Genomic DNA, 18165 nt, shown 5'->3' on the forward strand with positions numbered 1-18165 from the left:
AGCGTAAAAAGAAGTCAACAATCGAATATGAACTATTTGCTTTTAATCCAGTGCGAGATTAAGTCCGCAAGAGTGCCGTACAGAGAATTGAAGATGGTCGCTTGGTAAGCATTTATCTCTAGCGTAAAGGAAACATGAAAGAAGAGGGGAAAAAGCTCTGAATCATTAAAGGAGAGAGGGATTTCACCGGATTAAGCAGCTAGCATACAGCGCCAACCCTAATAACTTGCTTCATCTGTAACTCAATACATCTTTCCGGCATGGTAAATTTCCTAAGCATCCCAAAATGGTTCCTGATTAAGAAAACTTTTGAACCACATATTAAAAAGAACCACAGTTAAATTAAGAATGGAGTTTTCCACCTAGTGTGAGCGATAATAAAACAACAAAAAATGGAAAAGGGAACAGAATAGATTGCAGAGAGAACTGAGACATTCTTCCCTCCCTTTGTTCTCCCCCTACTGGTATTAAATGTCAAAAGTCTCACGTGTCGCCGCTCTTTACATTTGCCTTAAACTCATTGCAGTTCACAGCCTACCTCCTTTCCCTCTCTCTCTCTCTCTCTCTCTCTCTCTCAAGTGCACTAGCAGGTTTGCNTCCTTCCTTCCTCTCTCTCTCTCTCTCTCTCTCTCTAAAGTGCACTAGCAGGTTTGCTTGACACTATTGTCAGCACAATGCTGTTCTTCCTTCATCAAAGCTCTCCCACTGCCAGCTCCATCTACACTTCCATTGCAGTCCTGCTTTGGAGATTTTCCATCCAACCTACCCCTAGGAGAAGTTGTATGATGATTGGGTTTCACAGAACCATTCTCTTTTTCCCGTGGGGAAGTGGTCTCCACAAGAATGTTAAGTTCAGTTGCAGTAGTTGACAACTGTTGAGATGATGAATTACCAGAGCCTGGCGGAGGTAGGAAAACTCCAGTGCCCGGAACAGGGAGACGAGGTGGAGGATGCCTTGGGGCAGCTGGCCACCCAGTCGAACCAGGTGGGATCGGAACTGGAGCAGGAAAAGAAATTGCAGGAGCGACTGCAGTAGGCACAAATAAAGGTTGAACACCACTTGAAGGTGGAATTTGTGGCCGAATTGGTGGGGCCGGCAATACACCAGTTGTTGGTATTACTGCATAATGCTTGGGACCAGCAGAATGCCGAATACGATTTGGTGATCTACTAGGTGGTGGACCCCATTGGGAAGACTGAGAGACTGATGGTGAAGAAAGCCTCTGGTTGTCAGTCGTAGACTTCTTTGGTTGACAATACTTGGTAAATGTAACAAGTATGCGTTGCTTTCGGACAGAGGGAAGTGCATGTTTGGCAAAATCAGCTGATTTTCCTTGCATCACAAGGAGAGATCTGCATGATAGTTATAAAATACAATCTCAAGAATATGAAACAAAAGAAGAGAATCTACTTGACCTCAATGAGGAAGAAATGCTAAGAAAGAATACCTTTCAATAACCATCAGTATTCTATTAGATGTGGGGACTCTATTCCTTAGAAGTATTATTACCAGTTTCATTTAGGATTGACTTAATAGCTAAATTACTCAAACTTAGTAATCTGGAAAAACATGGATATTCTTCTAATCTACACATGTCCCATTTTCCAAGCACATTGAAGCACCGTGATGGTTGTAGGATCCAGAAAAAGTGAAATAATTACCCAGGTGCCAGAGAAAGCTTTAAAGAGCCTCTATAGTCCCCAGGATGATCAGCTACAATTACCACCCTTCCAAATGTAATGTCACACTCAGTCAAAAACATGATGCAAACAGGCTTTCCAAACCATGGTGGCCACATGCGAGGCTGTGAATGATCCCCCTAAAAAAACCACGATAACATAAGCCATAAAGCTATCTCATTTTACAAAAACCACCAGAAAGCACCATTTTTACCCACCTCATTATAGACATCAATGATGCAAGAGTCTGGCTTCACAGTCATAACTTGCAAGTTGACCAAACGTTCAATAGTATCTTGCAGCAAGGGAGGAATGCCTTCTATTCTCCGATCTACTTAAGTTAAATCAAATTAGAAAGATATAGAAATTATTTGTTACTTTAAACTTTTTTAAAAAAATTCTTTGTGAAAATTTAAAATATATATTATTACTTTCTGTGTGCATGTGTGTGTTTTTGTGGGTGGGCGGGTGTAGGAATCAAGGAGGCGAACGCTCATCATAGGAACATGCCTTTGGAAGTCCCTGCAGCATTTTCATCATCTAGCGGTGCATCTGCAATTGGAAGGCCCAATTGAATCATCTCTCTACCATGTCCCTTCATAGGTCTTTTTGCAGCCACATATGTCTGACCTGCTTCTTGTCAATTGGCATGTAACAATTCAGCTATTACTGATATTTGAATGCAAAGATGGTACTTTTACAAATATTCAGCACCCAAGAAAATGCACTACCAGACTGAACCAACATTATTCCAAGATTGATCAGGAATTAAAAGAACACAATCAGCTTAAGCAGCAGCAAAATTATCTGTTCCGTAATACAGAAATCGGCCATAGTACACTAACAACATCAGAAATTTAAAAGATATTAACAACAATGGTAGTAATAGAAATACTAGCACCTTCAACCATCCCCAGAACAGTACTTAGCAGATGCATTCCAAAGTCCCAGGTTGACCCAGAAAAATTGCATGATCGATAAAACTATTAACAATAGTTCCTAAAATTATGATGCTGCAAACCTATTAACTATGATTATGATACAGCCTGAAAGCGAAAATATGCAGAAATGGGGTGGACAAATGATGGACATAAGATAGGACTGGAATAGGATCCTAGGAGAGAGCACCAGCTGGTAATGAACTTCAAGGTCCTAAACTGATCATTTAAGCTATTTAGTATGTTAACAACTTAACATATAGATTAATGACAAACAAAATAGCCTAATTGATGCATATTTATAGAGTTTTTATTTTAAATGCTGTAAATACTTTCTAACATTAAGATATGCCAAATTGGTTTGGTAAATATTTATGTGCTTAAAAGCCAATTTTATAAGCACATCATGTTTGCATATAAGCATCTTCTCTAAAAATAATAACAATAAAACTTTTACATTATGTCTACATTACTTGGTTATTTTAATCATATTCACAAGACCAGCCTGGAGGCTGACCAGTCAAGGGGGGCAGGGTTGAACCCAGCCAGTCCACATTCAAGGTAAAAAAATCCTCATTTGTTTTTTATTTTTTCCCTTCACATTTTATACAATTTTAATGCAATTGTTTAATCTGACTTTATCAATCTCCACAAAAATGTATTCAAAGGAATTGACAAGCAAATGAAAAGACAGAAAAAAAAAGATTGCAAAATAGGAAAAAAAGAAAGTCAAAGCATGTAAAAATAATATAGGTATACAAGAAGAAAATGAGGAAACTGTAAAGAGTTGAAGAATGAAGGCTAAATAAGAATTTCAGGAAGTTTCAAAGAAATAATAAAAGGAAGCAAGAAGTAAAAATAACTGAGAAATCAAGTCATAGGTAGTTAGCTGCACTGGGCCATGGAAAAGCTAATTCTTTTAATTATGGTCAAGTGCACTTGAGCCAAATAGCTCTTGCTTTTTCATGCAACTACGGAAAGATAGCTGGCTACCTAGAGATTTACATAAGCAGGCTGCTAAAGCTTCTTCTAAAAACGACCAGACTGGTCAAATGGCAGGTCTTATCCAGTTTTAACATATTTGACCAGGTCTTGACCACTGATTTCCACCAAAAAGGAAAAACCAAAAAAGAAAAAGAGCCTTTTCTTGCTGTGAAGAAAAATGGGCATACCATTGACTTCCACCAGAATAACACCTCTCTAGATGTCAATTTATGATTTCAATCTTGGAAGAGAACATATTCAAGCCCACAACAACTTCCACTTCCCAACAAAGCAACATAAAAAAAACAAAGAAAAAAAACTATCTCACTAGAATTTTTCATCCCCTTGATTTTCTAGGTTTTCTTTCCCAATATTCTTACACTTACCCTTCTTGTATGCACTTTTTCCTTTGGCTACTACATACTATAACATAACTTGATTTTGGGTGCACGTTTGGTGCAGTTGGAATAATTTCACTCCACATAATTAGGTTCCCAGAAGTTGCACCATAGTAAGAAGGGAAACCATGCTAACCAGCTCAAAATCCCTCTACCCTTGTGAATGCAAGACTCAACCCAGTTTATAAAAATTATCAATGTGCCAGCCCTACAGCTTTCTATTGAACACGGACCTTTCCACTCTAGATGGTATTTATAATAAAACAGATACTCAAAGTGCAGAGCCAAGTTCCAGGCCAAGGTTTATACAACAAAATAAACATGTATCAGTCAATTTACATGCATTGAAAGCAGTTATATTAAGAAAAATATATGTAATTATATGCCCGTATCTCTTATAATTCAAAGGTTTGGCACCAAACAGACATCTCTTTTCACTATATTTGTCTAGCTGACAAAACAAAATAAAATGTATCATCCAAATGAAATTAACACTAGAATTTAACATGCCAAGTAATCACTTTAAAATATAAAACAATGATAGTAGAGAAAAAGGCAGATACAATCACAAATTAATATAGAAAAACTAGCTCTGATACACAAAACCCAAGCTAAGTTACATGCTCACAAGTGGTACAAGGAAACTTAGTATTGCCAACCACCAAGATGTTTTCCCTCTTTTTACCTTATCTTTTGTCTCATCATTATAATATAACAACGTAGTCACATTCATCCCAGGCAGTTAATATTAAGCTCATTTGAAAGTCACAATAGAGACAACCTATATGCAATAATGAAGCCAACAAAAAAACAGCCTCCCCGATCTCTACCCATTTAAAAAAGTAGTAGCCATGCTCAGTACAAGCATGAAACAATAAAATAAATAATAAACAAATAGAAGCCTACAATTACTGTTACGCAGGTAAAGTGGGTTAGAAAGAAGCTAGCTGTACCATCACTCTACACTACATGACATGACATTGCCCTAATCCACATCTAGTTCCACGCCGGGACCTATATTCAATGGCCATGGTCTACTTCACTTAATTCAAAGCTTGTGACAAAAATTCATAAAAGTCAGAAGATGAAGGTTTGCGAATAGGACAGACCCAGCAAGCACACTAAACTAGGTCACTTGAAACAAGGATGAGCCCTGTTTTTCCAGCCACTCATATGTTCAGGAACCAGGGCAATGTCTAGGCATGCATTTACAGCACAAGTCTAACTGTAAAACAGCTGGAAAAATTCCTCCAACCTAAATAGGTAAATTAGTTAAAGCATATATCGTACAACTAAATCAGCCCTTTTCTTCTATGTGCAATAGCAATTTTTATTTCTTTTCATTATCCTTGTCACTTCAGCAACTTGAGAAAATGACTCATTAGATGAATTAACCAAGGAAAAAACTAGCAGCTTCCAATGATTGCATGAAATTTGGAAAGATTTGCTTTCTCCTTGCTGGACCAAAATAAAAAAAAAAATGAAGGAAACTTTTAAGAGAATTTACCTTGAAGTTGTCCTCTTTTCCCTGCAGCCCTTAAATCATTTACCAATGATACAAGATCTAAAACTTCCTTGTCATCAAACAGTTCCTCATACAATTTTAGCCCATCCACCACATTGACCTAAGAAAAAAATAATTGCCCATAAGAAGTAGAAACAGAGAAGGGGAAAAAAAAGCAAGCTATCAGTTCATCCAGAATTTCACAAATATATCATCATAAAAGTTATAAATAATTACCATCTTTCCGTCAAACATCTCATTACCAACAAAAGTTTTTGGACCCGCAGCCAGATTCTGCTTTTCATTCTGGTTTTGGATGGAACATAAATCATTCTCTGAAAAATCATAAATAAAAAACTATTAATTTAACAAAACATAGAGAAACTACATGTTCAACATGAAGAAATTATTCAAAGAACAAGTTAAATGTCTGAATTCAACATATGGTGCAGGAGTTGAATCAAAGGTGCAACCAATCAATACACTACCCAGTTTATTCACACCTCCTAGCTCAATAGGAAAAGAGGGAGATTTTTTCTAAAATAGATAAGTAAATATATTTGGATAAGTTCAAGTCTTAGCAATAAAAAAAATCCAAGACTAGTGAACTTTAAATGTACAGCAGTTGATAGTCATAAATGGTGCAGCTTCCCCTTTCAGGACCTTCTACGAGCTAAAAGCAACCCATCACTGAAGCAAAAGGATGTACCTTTATAGCTTGATGTGCACCCACCATTTACATCCTCGGTTACAGATTCTGCATCGCCAGCATGAGGTTTAGAACCAGTATCTGGGTTCAAAGCCAAAAAACAAAAAGGAATGTTAATCTTACAACATAAATCGTCAAGTACAATACATAATTTCATTTAATGGGTGTCAACTGGCATTTGTAAAAGCATTTAGTAATTATTATCCAATGTGGTATGGCTATGGAAAGCTTGAAAATGAATCCAAAGTCATCAAGGGCAAACGAAAAATCCCTAGGAGTTAAAAGTTAAAACCAGATTGATTTCCTTATGCACTGATATAAAATCCCCATCCCAAAACACAGTTTTGATGAGATTCAAGACCTTAATGAGATACTTTCAAAGATAAAAATGCATCAAACAAATATTTGGCGCAATATGAAACCTGAAATCATTTATCACATCCAGCACATTCTGATATGTGCACGTAAAACTAATAGCGAATTTGGCAATAAAGTATGTGGACTTTGTCCTCTCCAAGATTACGAATAAGTTATTAAATGCATGCCTCTGAATTTTTTTTTCACCCATCTCCAACTGCACCACTCTGGGATGAAAAAAAACACCTGCCTTTTAAAATACATAAATCCAGTTTCAAGCAAAATTATTCCATCAAAAATAGTGCAATTGTTGATTAGGTAGGCATATACATATTCAGGTGAAAAGCGAAAATAGAGAATGTGACAGCAATTTTCAATTAAGAAAGCTTGCTTTAAAATCCTACAAACCCAAAACAAAAAAAATTATCAAACAACAAAAGGCTACTTTCTTGTTTTGGATAATATGCCTCATCCAAGAAAGAAGCATATATGGCAACACCAAGCTTTTTAAGCAAGTAGATAGCTCCTAAGTCAACAATATCAACACACAGCATCCCTTAGAATACAAATTTCAACCCTCTAAATCACAAACCACTAACCAACCATAACAAGCTAGAAGAATAGAAAGTATCATTCACTAAAGCATTCAACATTCACCAAAATGTACGTAAAACAGATAAAAAAAGAAACATGAACCAAGTACTTACCTTTTTTATCCTCTGTGAACGTTGAGCACTTATCCTCCACCTTCCCTACCTCACCACACGACTTAACTTCCTCACGTTTCTCACTCCCTCTCTCATTTCTCTCCGAAACTGCAGTAACAGTCGAATTCCCATCACTATCTACCCCAGAATTCTGCACTTCTTTAGCCACCTCCATCCTCTGCCCCTTAAACCCCATTCCAGATCTTTTAATTCCCCCAACTTTTCCCGAATCATAATGCCTTTGTCTCCGTCTCCACGCAACTTGTTGAAGCGCGTAGGAAACCTCAGCAACCGAAAAGTACTGCTGCATATGAAGCACGGGGTTCCAATTACATCTCCTTTGTTGAATGCAAGCTATGACGGCTTCATACTCCCCAACTTCCCCAACCTCACGCAAATGATGACAAAGAGAGTCAATAATAGCATTGGATGCAGCGAATTCCCCACGCAACCAATAGATAAAGCCATCACGCTCATCGGGGAGCCATTGCCGGTGGTGGTGCTGATGGATCTCTCCTCCTCCACCTCCACCGCCACCAACGGCCCCAACAGCACCACCGCCGCCGGCTCCTGCAGCTGCAGTAGCAGGGAACTGCATTTTATCAGATAAAACTACATTTCCCGATGGCATTGCCATTGAGAAAAACTTTCGAACCAATCCAAAGAAAGATACCCAAACTACTAAAACAACATATATAAATTAAAATACCCCAAATCCAGATCTAATTATTTTATATCCCACAAAATCCAACCGGATCACGTTAAATCACAAACAAAATTCTTTTAACTCAAACTGATTCAACTTATAAAACAAGACGTAATTCCGTGAAAAAATTAACAACTGGGTTTTTTTTGTTGCTTTTCTGGGTTTAAGGAGATCTAATAAAAGATTTGCAATGAGAAAGGAAATGGGTAGTTAAAGAGCCAAAGCAAAGCCAAACCAAAATACGGAAATGGGATTGGTCTAATTTAGTCAGATCTGGAAAATGGGTCTCTAGTTTTTGTTGTGTGTTGTGCGTGTGAAGATACAGTGCAACAAAAAAGTGTGACGTGAAGATGGGGAGTGTCACAAGAAATATAAAAAAAAAAACCCAAAAATAAATAATAAAAGAGATCTAGGGTTTAGGTTTTTTGGTGGAAAAAAGAGAAGGAAGACTTTCTCGGGAGTGAAGGTGAAGAAAAATGGCTTATCGATCACGCATGCTTATGGTCTTAAATGGTGGCTAAAATCCAAAGTCCAAACAACTTCATCCATCTCCTCCTCACTCACTTTTCCTAATGTGGATCGAGTGTGGATCGAACCATGATAGAATATTCTCAGAGAGTGATTTCATATTTAACTATTGTTCAAGGAATGACATTTTATTTCTTTAACTCTTACTCCTTTTGGGTTTTGGGTTTAAGATTTATTAACTCAAACTCTAAACTTTTTAGTGTGCATCTGTTTTTGATTTTTGATTTTTGATTTTATAATTTGATTGTTTTACCTTTTTCTGTTAATTTTTAAAATCGATTTAAATTTAACTTCTTGAGTATTTTTTTAATATGGATTCAACCATGATAGAATATTTTTCTTGGTCTGGTGATTTAGTCTTTTAGACGTGTCAAAAGGTTTTTTTTTTTTCAAGAACGATATTTATTTATTAATTTTTTTTGTTGATTTTGGTGTTTTAGAGTTTAAAATTTATTTCGAGTTTGAGTGAAATTGTAAGAAAAAATTATTAATAACTATAATTTTATATAAGGGGTAGAGTGAGTATAAATTATTACAATTGCGCTTTCTTGCCATTTTATTTTTTTACAATTTTGTACTGCTTGAGCAGTAGAGACATAAATGTTAATTAACAATGTAATAATGACAAATTTAATTAATTTTTTTATATAAAATTTAGAGTTTGCAAATAAAGTTGACAAACCTATTATTATAATGGGCTTCGCATTAAAATTTAATTAATATCAAACCAACACAAAAGTTTTACAAATGAATGCTTAAATAACCCCATAATAAAGATATATTTAATTACAAAAATTTTAAATTAACACATCAAATAAACAAAGATAATACTAATTTTTTTTAAATAAAAATTACAATCCTATAAACATTGAACATCTAATTCGTATTGCATTTATAAATTTTTAAATAATATTTAAAGTGTAATTAATAATTTTGAGTACTATACATACCAAACGATAATGACTAATAATACATACCTACGTGTATATATATATAATTTAAAAAAAAACCCAAAAAAAATAAAAGCAAATAAAAGAAGAAAAAACAAGTGGTGTTATTTGCACAATATTTTCTTAATCAATATAAGTTTTTCAAATAATAATTGATAAATTTATATTTCGACGAGATAAATATAAACAACTGAAACAACAATCACGATAATCTAATCATTTTTATTATATATATATAGATAGATATGTATTATTGGCGACTATTACTTCTAATATAAGAAAAATAATAACAAACAACTCAATAAAGTAACATATAGATAGACAAAATTCAATATAAAATTCGATAAAATCACACATGATAAGACTTTGAACTTTGAGATTGGAATTTCTAGAGTCTCCTTGCGATCAACACTAAAGCTCATACCCATTAATTATAAACTTTTGACTTTGCTTGGAACAGGACTAATTAAGAGCTGGCAATTTGGGGGTAAGATGGTGATGACTGAAATCATGTGAAAGTTAGCAGCATAGGTCTCAGTGTTTGTGGATAACATGGCACTAACATGTGGAATCAAGAGTGGAGTTCAATTTCCATTAAACCAAAGCTTTAACCTTGTTCTTACACCTTGCAAGATGGACGAAATGTTTCGTTGACAATCTCGTGTTTACACACCCCACACGTCAAGTAAAACCATCCATCCACTTTCCTATTTAATTGTATTTTCTTTGTCAAGATTTTGATAATATGATTTGTTTTTTATATATACATGAAAGTTTACAAAATTATGGTAATTAGTTTTCTCTGATCCTATCACACAAAATTCTTTTCCTGTCAATTTTGGGGTGTACATCCGATCGTAAACTTTATTGCATTAATTTTTTTTTTATAATATTTTAAAAAAATTTATATTTGTTAAAAAATTGACATGATATTCAAATAAACTTTCTAAACTATTTAATTTTTTTTTTGAAGAGAAACTATTCAACAAAATTTAAATAAGTTTTAATTCTTTTATTGCATTTAATCAAATTTATGTTTTTTTATTTTGGATCAAATAAGCTTTTATGATTAATAATTAATTAATTACTATTAATTAAAATGACAATTACCATTTTATATCCATATGATATCGATGTGGAGAGTGAAAAATGTTACATGATCATATTATTATATCAAACATATCACATCATCATCAATTATGATATATCAGCATATCACGTTACCGTCAATTATGATATGCTAGCATACCATGTCAAGTTACACGACATAGAATAATAAACAACATTTGGATTAAGACAATCATTAGTTATAAGAGTCTATTTAACTCAAACTAAAAGTATAAGGGCTTATTTGGCTCAAAAAAAAAGTAAGAGAGTTTAATTGAATGTAATAAAAGTATAAGAGTTCATTTGAATTTTTCTTAATAGTTTAGGGTTTTTTTAGGTATTATGACAAAAATTCAAATCAATTCTTATTCTTCTATTGCATTTAACCAAATCTATATACTTTTATTTTAAATCAAATAAGTTCTTATTACTAATAATTAACTAACTATTATCAATCAAATCACCACTTGTCATTTTTTGTATCATATGATGCTAATGTGGTGTTGGCTCCATTAGTTTTTGATGATAATAAAACATTCTCATTTATTTATGTCTAATTTCTTTATTTGAGTGTGCAGGAAATTAATATATGAAAATTAATTTCTTAAATCTTTAAAGAGTATTTTTGAAAGAAAAAGAGGGATAAAATCAACAAGATGTAACTGAATAACAAGGAGGAAGCTTATTGGTGAAATAAAGAAGAACATTGGTTGACCAAATTTCAAATTGAATAAATGACGGGCTAAAGAGTTTGAGAAACAAAACCAACTTAGTCATCCAAGTCAGTCGACTAAGTGCCCTCTGCCAGAATCTGCAAACCAGAAACATAATCAACTTAGTCAACCAAGTTTGTCGACTAAGAGCTCTCTGTCTGTAATTTAAACTAGAGTACTACAAGACAAATTAACGGCTAAAACTCATCCTCAACTGTTTTCAACAGATATAAACTGTCAAACTGCCATCAGAGTTGCATCTTCAAGTATAAAAGGGTCTTCCAACAATTAAAAACAAGTTTTTTGAAGCCTTGAATGAGATTTGAGCTATAGAAAGTTGAAAAACCAGAAAAGCTTCACTGCACTTGTCTGCACTTTAATGCCTACTCTTTTGCATCTGTGATTAGCACTCAATCTTATACCAATCAGATCATCTAGTGATCATAGGTACTTTCTTTTACCACTTCTTCTTGTATACTTAGAGTGAGGGAGTCACTCTAAGGGGTTATTCAAGCTTGGGAAAGCTTGAATGTTATAGGTTGTGGTTGAGCCTTGGAAAATTACTTTGGGTTTTAGTTTAGCTCGGGAAAAACTAGTGTAAAGGTTATGGCTGAGCTTGCGAAAAGCCATTGTAAAAGCTTGGTGGAAGCTTGTGAATTCCACTGCTTTAGTGATTTGGTTTGAAAAATCCTTGGTTGGATAATCAAGGTAGTGGATGTAGGTCTTGGACCGAACCACTATAAATTATTGTCCATTGTCTACTCTGTTTTTATCTTCTTTATTCTGGAAATTAGTTCCACACCTTGTCAAAAGCCAAATTATGTTATTCACCCCCCCTCTAGCACATATCAACGGGACCAACAATTGGTATCAAAGCTAGTTCCCTGTTTATAAGGCTTAATATCTTTTAGGAGGATTCAAATGGCTCAACAAAACACCATAGTTGCTGAGAGATAATCAACAAACAGACCACATCTATTTGATGGCTCTAATTACTCTTATTAAAGCACTGGAATGTCAATCTATATTAAAGCTATAGATTATGAAATGTGGGATATCATAACTGATGGACCCTTTATGCCCTCAACTGTGAATGTATTAACAAATGAGTTGATGCCCATGCTAAGGTTTGAATGGATTGAGGCTGAAACTAAAAAAGTTCAAATAAACTTTAAGGCCATCAACACATTACATTGTGCCTTGACCCCCACTGAATTTAATAAAGTCTCAAGCTATACAACAGCTAAACAAGTGCGAAAAAAATTTAGAATAATCCATGAAGGGACTTCTCAAGTAAAGGAGTCCAAAATTGCTCTCTTAACACATAGTTATGAAATGTTCAAAATAGAACCTGGTGAAGACATCACTAGCATGTTTGATAGGTTTACAAACATTACAAATAAATTACGTCAGCTAGGCAAGCATATCCTTGAACATGAATTAGTTAAGAGACAGCTTAGATGCCTACCAAAATCCTGAAAACTAAAAGTGACTGCCATTAGAGAGGCTAAAGATCTGAACATCATCACTCTCGATGAGATATGTGGTTCTCTTCTCACTCATGAGCTGAAGCTTAAGGAAGAAGAAGAAAAAGACTGAAGGGAAGCAAAGGAAAAGAAAAAGAAAAAGAGCATTGCACTTAAAGCCAACATTCTTAAAGAAGAGCTAGAAGAGTTTTCCTGTGATGATGATGAAGATTTAGCTCTAGTTGAAAGAAAATTCAAAAAACTAATGAACAGAAGAAATCGAAGGCTAACTAGAAGAGGTTTCAAGAAAGACCAAGGTGCTTCATCGAAAATAAGGAACAAAAATGACTCCAATAAAAAGGAAGAGATGATCTGCTACAAATGCAAGAAACCTGGTCACTTCAAGTCTGAGTGTCTATTGCTGAAAGATGAAACCCCTAAGAAAAATAAGAGATCCAAGAAAGTAATGATGACTACGACATGGTCAGACACTGACACATCAAGCTCTAAAACTGATGATGAAAAATCTGAGAAAAGAGCAAACATATGTTTAATGGCACAAGAGGATGGAACAGAGGTACCTTCATCCCTTGCATTAATTCTTATGATGATTTACAAGATAAATATGAATGTCATTATGATGAATTTGAAAAACTTTTTTCAAAATACAAATCATTGAAGAAAAAAGCTGCATTACTTGAAAATGATTTGGAACAAATCAAACAAAAGTTCACCTCTGTTTTTTAACAAAGAAATATTTTGCAAGTTGAGTTAGAGCACTCAAAAACATAATTTGAGTTTTTAAAACAAAAGCTGGAAAACAAGTTTGAAGCTTTGCAAATAACTCTTGATGAAAACACAACTCTTAAATGTTTGAAAAATGAATCTTCAAAAAGATATGCATACCACAATAAATATTCAGCTAAAGTATTACCTAGATGTTATAATTGTGGTAAACATGGTCATTTGTCATATGACTATTTTAAGAAAAGAAAAGTGCAGAAAGTTAAGAAAATTTGGGTTCCTAAGGGATCTTTTGCTGCAACTAACACTCAAGGACCCATCAAAGTATGGGTACCTATAAAGAAAAACTGAAATTCTGTTTTGTAAGTTGAGCTGGACTTAAAAGAGACATGTTCAAGAGCTCAACTCAAGAAGAAACAGCCTTGGTACTTGGATAGTGGCTGTTCACGGCACATGACAAGACATGAAATGTTGTTTGCTCAGTTGGATATGAGAAATGGAGGAACCGTATCCTTTGAAGATGATTCAAAAGGCAAAATCCATGGTATAGGTACAGTTGGTAAGATTTTTCAAACTCAAATTAGTCATATGTTGCTAGTTAAAGGCTTAAAGCATAATCTACTAAGTATTAGTCAATTATGTGATAAAGGATTTAAAGTATGTTTTGATTCAACTAAGTGTGAAGTGATTGATATAAGTACAAATAAAATCTCATTTATAGGAAAATGGTTGAAGAACATGTATGTAATTTTTCTTAAAGATCTTGATGTGAATAGTGAAGTATGTCTTGTTGCAAATGCTGAGAATGATAGTTGGTTATGGCATAGGAGATTAGGACATCTGAGCATGCATACTATGTCTAAATTAATAAAGAAAAATCTTGTTACTAGACTGCCGGAATTGAAATTTGAAAAAGGATAATAGAGGAAGTTTGAAGAAGCTGAAAATGAGGAAAGTTGGATAATAGTCATGCAAGAAGAACTTGATTAATTCACTAGGAATCATGTATGGTCATTGGTACCTAGACTTTCAAATCATCCTATTGTTGGTACTAAATGGGCATTTAGAAATAAAGTAGATGAGCAAGGAAATGTAGTTAGAAACAAAGCTAGGCTGGTAGCAAAAGGATATAACCAAGAAGAAGGAATAGATTATGATGAAACCTTTGCTCCCGTAGCTAGGATTGAAGCCATAAGGTTGTTGCTAGCTTTTGCATGCTTCATGAATTTTAAGTTGTACCAAATGATTGTAAAAAGTGCATTCTTAAATGGATTAATTCAAGGGGAAGTTTTTGTAGAACAACCACCTAGTTTTGAAGATGTTGAAAAATCTGATCATGTTTTTAAGCTGCATAAAGCATTGTATGGATTGAAACAAGCTCCTAGAGCTTCGTATGAGAGGCTTTCAAAATTTCTAGTTGAAAAAGGATATGATAGAGGCAACATCGATACTACATTGTTCATTAAGAGATATATAAATGATTTAATTGTTGTGCAAATATATGTGGATGATATTATATTTGGTGCAACTAATGAAGCTTTATGCAAGAACTTTGCAAAGGAAATGTAGGGTGAATTTGAGATGAGCATGATGGGAGAGTTGAAGTACTTCCTTGGTCTTCAAATTAAACAAAGTGAGGAAAGAATCTTCATCAACCAAGAAAGATACACTTATGATATGCTCAAGAAATTCGATATGCTAAAGCTGAAATCAATTTCCACACCAATGAGTCCATCCACCAAACTCGATTTAGATGAAAAAGGTAAAGATGTAGATCAAAAGCTCTATAGAGGTATGATCGGCTCTTTTTTTTACTTAACAGCAAGTAGACCAGATATTCAGTTTTGTGTGTACTTGTGTGCTAGATTTCAATCACAGCCTAAAGAATCACACCTAACAGCTGTTAAGAGAATTTTTAGATACCTCATAAACACTCAAAAACTAGGAATATGGTACTCTAGAAACTCAACTCTTAACTTAGTTGGATATTCATATGCTGACTTTGCTGGCAGTAGAACTGATAGGAAAAGCACTAGTGAAACATGCCAATTTTTAGGAAGGATGCTTGTGTCTTGGTTCAGCAAGAAGCAAAACTCAGTAGCACTATCTACAGCAGAAGCTGAATATGTTTTATTAGGTAGTTACTGTGCACAAATCTTTTGGATCAAGCAACAATTAAAAGACTATGGAATAATCATGCGTAATGTATCAATATACTGTGATAACACAAGTGCAATCAATATATCAAAAAATCCTATGCAACATTCTAGAACAAAGCACATTGACATTAGACACCATTTTATTAGAGACCGTGTAGTGAAAAATGACATTAAAATAGATTTTGTGAATACTCTACATCAATTAGCAGACATTCTTACCAAACCACTGAGTGAAGATAGATTTTGTGAGATTAGAAGAAATTTGGGGATGGTTAATGTGAAGGAATTATAAGAAAATCTTTTAGCTCTCACAGTGAAAACAGAATGCATTCAGTCGACTAAGAAATTCTTAGTCAACTAAGAATGGTCTGACATCCTTAAATAATAAGACTCAGTGAGTTTAAAGAAATAGGAGTAAATTGTGGTAAAAATTTGATTTATCGGGTGTAAAGAGAAATAGAGCAGAGCTGCCAAAGGTAAATAATCAAAATTTTAGAGGGAATATCAAGAAATAAAAGTAGGGCAGTTCTTAAAGGAAGATGAGAAGTTTTCTGAGCAATAATTGCTACCAACCTCTTCTTTGCTCTCATCTGCAACCCGTTGCTCTAAAAATAAAAACCTAAATCTTCCTAGTTGCCTCTAAAACTGACTTAGGCCTTCAGAAATTTCTAGAATCAAAATGGTTAGAACATCTCAGAGTAAAGAAGTATCAGAGAAGAAGAAAGAAAAAAGGCCAATGAAGGAAGAAACTAGAACAGAAAGTCAGAAGAAGAAATAGAAAATCGTGCCTGCTTCAGTGAAGGAAATAGTCTCTAAACTAAGAGAAAAAAAAGTAAAAAATAGACAAAAAGAAAGATATAGAACCCTCACTCCAGAAAGGTATCAGTTCCTCTTCTTCTTCGAAATTTAGAAATAAGCTACATGAGTATAGATTCAAGAATATAGAAAATGCACCAATCTCTTGCGAATAGTTTATTGATTTGAAGAGTTTTAAGAAAAATGTAGAAATTCAAACCAGTCCATCTGAGTACTTTGATGAGCTTAAACTTAAAGGTTACAGCACCTTTAAGAATAGGTCATATAGTCCAAGTCTGGTTAAAGAATTTTACTCTGACATTGCTCTAAAAGAAAAAAAATTAGTAGATTCTGATAACTATGTAGAAGATGGCTTGAATGTCTATTTGAATGGAAAAGAGTTTGTTGTGATTGCTGAAAATTTAGGAAACCTGCTGGAAATAGAGGGTGAAATAAGTGAATTTGAACTTCTAGAAAAATATGATCCGTCCTCACTGTGGGAGATCATCATTGGAAGGAAAGAAAAATACTCCTCTAAAAGTAATTCAGGTCTGGTAATCAATCCATAGATTAGGATATTGCATTACTTTATGTCAACAAATATTCAAGGGAGGAGTGAAAGTCTTAGCTACATCAACCTCTAGGATCTTTGTTTAATGGAGTATGCTTTTAATGGAGTGTCTCTAAATCTGAGGAGATTTATGATTAAGAAAATGAGAAGTGCCTGCAGACTTGATAAGGTCAATCTGCCATATGAGAATGTGATTACATCCCTTGTGCAGAAGAAAGAAATATAGACTAAACGGTATGATATGGACCTGGTGAAAATCAGAGATCAAGCCATTTATTATGGCAACTTAGTTAAGATGGGGTATGTGCTTAATGGAGAGAAGTTTATCAAAACCTCCAAAACTAGCCTAAGAAAAGATCACAGTCTGCTTGCTCAACCTGAAGAAGTCCTTCCAGATTTTCGAATGAGATGATTTTTAATTTGTTTATGAGGATTGATGGTAAACTAACTGACCAAGGAGTGAAGCTACAGAAAATGGAAGATAAAATCACTGAGTTGGAAAACAAGCTGAAGGAGAAGGAAAACATGGCGTATGAACATGTGGCTGCAGACAGTTCTGCCACATCCAGCACTGCACCTGCACAGCAAGGTGCTAAAGGTTTAGCAGAGCCAGCAGAGAAGTCTGCAAGTTCTGGCACTCAAGCTGAAGGCTCTACCTACAAGTCTGCCAGTCCTGTTCTACAAACTGAGAACTTCCCACAAGGAGTTGAACAGCCAGCTAAATCACCCTCCCCTGAACCTCAAAGCAAAAATGACTCAGAACAAGGGACTGAAGTAGCTAATGCAGAAATTGAGAAACATCAAGCTTTTTTTCCAAATTCAGAGGAAGCTTCCATTATGGACAATTTTCATTAAATGTTCAGAGAGGAACAAGCTGAAAAAGACACTGTCAAGATAGTAACTCAGAAGGATGGTGCAAATGTAAGAAAAGGAAAGAAACCTACTTCAACTCCCAAACTAAAGGCAAAAACAAGGAAACCAAAAGCCACCACAGCACCACCAACTAAGGCAAAACAACCAACCAAAGGAAGGAAGACTATGACAACCAAGATAGTTTTTCTCAAAAGAAGAAAGTCTTCTAGATTGGTAGAGAAGTCCAAACCAGTTTCAACCCATTCTCCTCACAGTCCAGTTCATGTTTCAAACAAA

The 18165-nt window shown here is 34.6% G+C and overlaps 1 protein-coding gene across 4 annotated transcripts; it reads right to left on the minus strand.

The window, feature by feature from the left end:
• LOC18610002 lies at nucleotides 298–8598 on the minus strand. Of its 4 annotated transcripts, none has more exons than XM_018116046.1 (9): nucleotides 7278–8598; nucleotides 6214–6294; nucleotides 5742–5839; nucleotides 5508–5625; nucleotides 2191–2310; nucleotides 1899–2011; nucleotides 1663–1820; nucleotides 608–1353; nucleotides 298–565 (listed from the first exon to the last, which is right to left on the minus strand). In XM_018116046.1, exons 1-8 carry the CDS (start codon nucleotides 7912–7914, stop codon nucleotides 642–644), a joined length of 2037 nt encoding a protein of 678 aa, XP_017971535.1. In that variant the 5' UTR covers nucleotides 7915–8598; the 3' UTR covers nucleotides 298–565; nucleotides 608–641. The 4 variants fall into 4 exon arrangements, with proteins under 4 accessions (XP_017971535.1, XP_017971534.1, XP_017971533.1 ...); XM_018116045.1 differs by having other exon boundaries at nucleotides 2191–2313; XM_018116044.1 differs by having other exon boundaries at nucleotides 298–561; nucleotides 2191–2316.

This window comes from Theobroma cacao, chromosome 2 (assembly GCF_000208745.1).
Source record: "Theobroma cacao cultivar B97-61/B2 chromosome 2, Criollo_cocoa_genome_V2, whole genome shotgun sequence".
Lineage (NCBI taxonomy): Eukaryota > Viridiplantae > Streptophyta > Magnoliopsida > Malvales > Malvaceae > Theobroma > Theobroma cacao.

Bases quoted from the DNA above. Each gene is read 5' to 3' on its own strand.
- LOC18610002 (XM_018116044.1), bottom strand. From the start codon at position 7,914: ATGGCAATGCCATCGGGAAATGTAGTTTTATCTGATAAAATGCAGTTC. The intron at 5,626-5,741 runs GTAATTATTTAT...TTTTTTTCTTAG, and splicing joins AGATGTTTGACGGAAAGATG to GTCAATGTGGTGGATGGGCT. The intron at 2,317-5,507 runs GTAAATTCTCTT...CCAATTGACAAG, and splicing joins GAAAAGAGGACAACTTCAAG to AAGCAGGTCAGACATATGTG.